Source organism: Rosa chinensis, chromosome 6 (assembly GCF_002994745.2).
Source record: "Rosa chinensis cultivar Old Blush chromosome 6, RchiOBHm-V2, whole genome shotgun sequence".
Lineage (NCBI taxonomy): Eukaryota > Viridiplantae > Streptophyta > Magnoliopsida > Rosales > Rosaceae > Rosa > Rosa chinensis.
The window spans coordinates 15804292-15807623 of record NC_037093.1 but is presented as its reverse complement, the minus strand read 5'-3'; the positions used below and the strand labels follow the sequence as shown (position 1 = coordinate 15807623).

At 45.1% G+C, this 3332-nt stretch overlaps 1 protein-coding gene across 1 annotated transcript; it reads left to right on the top strand.

The window, feature by feature from the left end:
• Nucleotides 1–253: 253 nt before the first annotated feature.
• Nucleotides 254–2596, top strand: LOC112172093 (protein JINGUBANG). Its single transcript, XM_024309272.2, has one exon. The coding sequence runs from the start codon at nt 389–391 to the stop codon at nt 1937–1939; it is 1551 nt and encodes a 516-aa protein (XP_024165040.1). The 5' UTR covers nt 254–388; the 3' UTR covers nt 1940–2596.
• The last annotated feature ends 736 nt before the right edge of the window (nt 2597–3332 follow it).

The window sequence follows — 3332 nt, the reverse complement described above, 5'->3', positions numbered from 1 at the left end:
TGCCGTACGTAAGGCTCCCTCGTTTGTCTTGCCCAAATATTAATAATACATCATAATAATACGTGTGGAGATCAATAGCCGCAAACAAAATTCCAAAAATAGTTTACAGCCATAAATCATCTTTTGCTACACTTTACCGGCTATCCGGGTTTCCCGGTTCGAAACGATCACGCTTCATATTTCCACGCGGCACCAACCCAAATCCACCACTATTCATCTGTCTTCTATTTATATATATACTTCATCATTCCTCTCCAAATTTTCCAAAAACGTCTTCGACCAAAATTTTTTTATTTCTGTAAACCACCAAATCTTCTCTCAAAACTCCATTCTCGTATTTCTGTCCTTCATTTTGCTCATTCAACATTCAACACCAAATCGTCGTTAGATGAGAAAGGAAAGAGGTGGAACTATGGTGGCGGAACGTACCACATTCCACAGACCAAAATTCGGAGCCCTATTGCAGTCCGATCCAAACATACCATCCCCAAATACACACAATAACAGTGACAAAGAGCACAGCGTACGTAGCTCATCCGTGAGCCCCGGTTACTACGACAACAACAGCAGCAACGTGCGCAGCTCAGCCACGAGCCCCGGTTATTACGACACCAACCCCTTCAGCTCCTCCGCCAGTCCCGGGTACTACGACAACGCACGTGCGATGTCAGTGAGCCCGGCCACAACTCTCGGGTTCTACGACGACAACAACAACGTGCAGGGCAGCAGCGTCGGTTCAACTCCATACGCCATGTCGCCGTGGAACCATGAGTCGCCATACAACAAGTCGCCGTGGATAGCGCCATCGCCGTTAAACCCGTTGATGGACGAGAGGTGCTTGCCTGAGAGCGGGCTTGTTGGGTCGTTGGTACGAGAACAAGGGCATATATATTCGCTAGCGGTGAGCGGAGACTTGTTGTATACCGGGTCGGATAGTAAGAACATCCGGGTCTGGAAGAACTTGAAGGATTTCACCGGGTTCAAATCTAACAGCGGGTTGGTGAAAACCATTGTGATTTGCGGAGAGAAGATATTCACGGGTCACCAAGATGGAAAAATCCGGGTATGGAAAGTTTCTCAGAAAAAGCCGAGCCTTCACAAAAGGATCGGATCATTGCCGGCGTTGAAAGATTTCATCCGGAGCTCTATGAACCCGAAGAATTACGTGGAGGTCAGACGCCACCGTAACGTGGTGAAGATCAGACACTTTGACGCGGTCTCGTGTATGAGCTTGAACGAAGAACTAGGGCTCTTATATTCCGGTTCATGGGACAAGACGTTCAAGGTTTGGAGAATTGCGGATTCCAAGTGTTTGGAATCTGTATCGGCTCATGATGACGCCGTGAACTCTGTGGTCGTTGGTTTTGATTCGTTGGTGTTCACCGGCTCGGCGGACGGGACTGTAAAAGTGTGGAGGAGAGAGCTACAAGGAAAAGGCTCGACGCATTTCTTGGTGCAGACATTGCTGAAGCAAGAGAACGCAGTGACGGCATTGGCGGTGAACCGATCGGCGGCGATCGTTTACTGCGGCTCGTCGGACGGGAACGTCAACTATTGGGAACGTGAGAAGCATCTTTCACACGGTGGGGTTCTCCGCGGCCACAGGCTTGCCGTGCTCTGCCTTGCCGCAGCCGGGAACTTGGTGTTCAGCGGCTCGGCGGACAAGAACATTTGCGTGTGGAGAAGGGAGGTTGGCCCGGGAGGGTCCCACTCGTGCCTGTCGGTCTTGACGGGCCACTTAGGACCCGTCAAGTGCCTGACCGTAGAGGAAGACCGCAGCCGCGCCGAGGACAAAACCGACCAGAAATGGATTGTGTACAGTGGGAGCTTGGATAGGTCGGTGAAGGTGTGGCGGGTTTCTGAGCAACCACCGGACTTAAGGCGGATGGTGTTGTCGGAGAAGCAAGCTTCTTCTAAGAGTAACTATTCTAACTACTAAAAGGGCGGCAAAGGGAGGTACGTAGCGGGATACGTACATCGAAGATGATGATGCTCTTTGATCAGGGGTGGAGAACACGCGCTGTCGCAGAAGATGATGTCTCTGTCTGTCCGGTGGTCCCTTCAATAACGCGCCAAAGAGCTTCAGACGAAGGTGCAGGGCACCGACCGGAGCAGCGTTGAGTGGTGGTCCTGGGAGGAGCCTTCGTATAAAGGCTAAAAGCCTAAAAGGTACCATGTATATAGTACGGACATGGCAATTCAGGAAGTTTAATTGGGCCTCAGATGTTCTTGAAAATGATGCACATGCAAGTTGGACCACATTCTGGAAGCACTTGCCAGTTGCCACAAATAAAAAATTTTGATTTTTTTTTTTTGGGGTAAAAAAAAAATGTATTACCCAGAGTTAGTTGGAATGTGTAAGTTTTGGTATGTATAGTTTCTGTGTTTGGAATTTGGAGTTTGGAGTTTAATTCCAATAGAAAGTTGTATATTCTGATGCTTTTCAAGGGTTGCAAATATTTTGTGGATTCAAAGGATTTCATAAGTTGATGTTGTGAAACCCTGATAATCAATCTAGTTATGACGAAGGTTGAAACAGAGCAGATAAGGCAAGCTTTGAAATACCAAAGATATTTTTGTAGACTATTGAAAATAATAGTGAATGGTATTCAATCCCCGGCCCATGTCATTTCACTCTCATAGTCTCATAATGAAGTTTCTTGATGAGAAAGCAAAGTCCGTCTAGAAAGATATCATGCATACAAGTTTGTAATAAGATCATTTGACTTGAAGATGCCTGGTGCCAAAAGTTAAAACTCTGAAAATTAAGTAATTAACCACTTGTATATCCTTGCAATTATTTGAGCCAAATCTATCCTGCAGAAAGGGTTGGCCGGTTGGAGAAAGTCAAAGATATAATGGTTAGTTTGGGACGGTCAGAAATCTTAAAATTCAAGAGCGCTCATTTGGTGCATAATGCATCGATATATTACTTCAAGACACTATGCAATGATAACCCAGCGCGCTCTTCATAGTAGTATAGTAGACTGGTCGATCAACGAAAATTAGCGTTTGTGATACACTAATCTATATAACATGACATACTGCATGGAGGTAAACTACATTTATATATCTTAATTTGAGTTAAGCAGTTGTACGCTTTTTCATCAAAATTAAATATGATATCTATGGTTACACAGAAAAACAAAGATCACTTATGTAGACTAAAGAAGATGGTTCTCACCTTGAAATAATTTCCTTCTAACGTTGTAATAAGAAGCTCAATTAGATGAACCACGTGAAAGGTCATAACCGGAAGATCTTGAAGATAGATTTCAATCTTAATTCATTTACAACCAGACATCTTGGTTAAATAAAGTACGCACCTATAA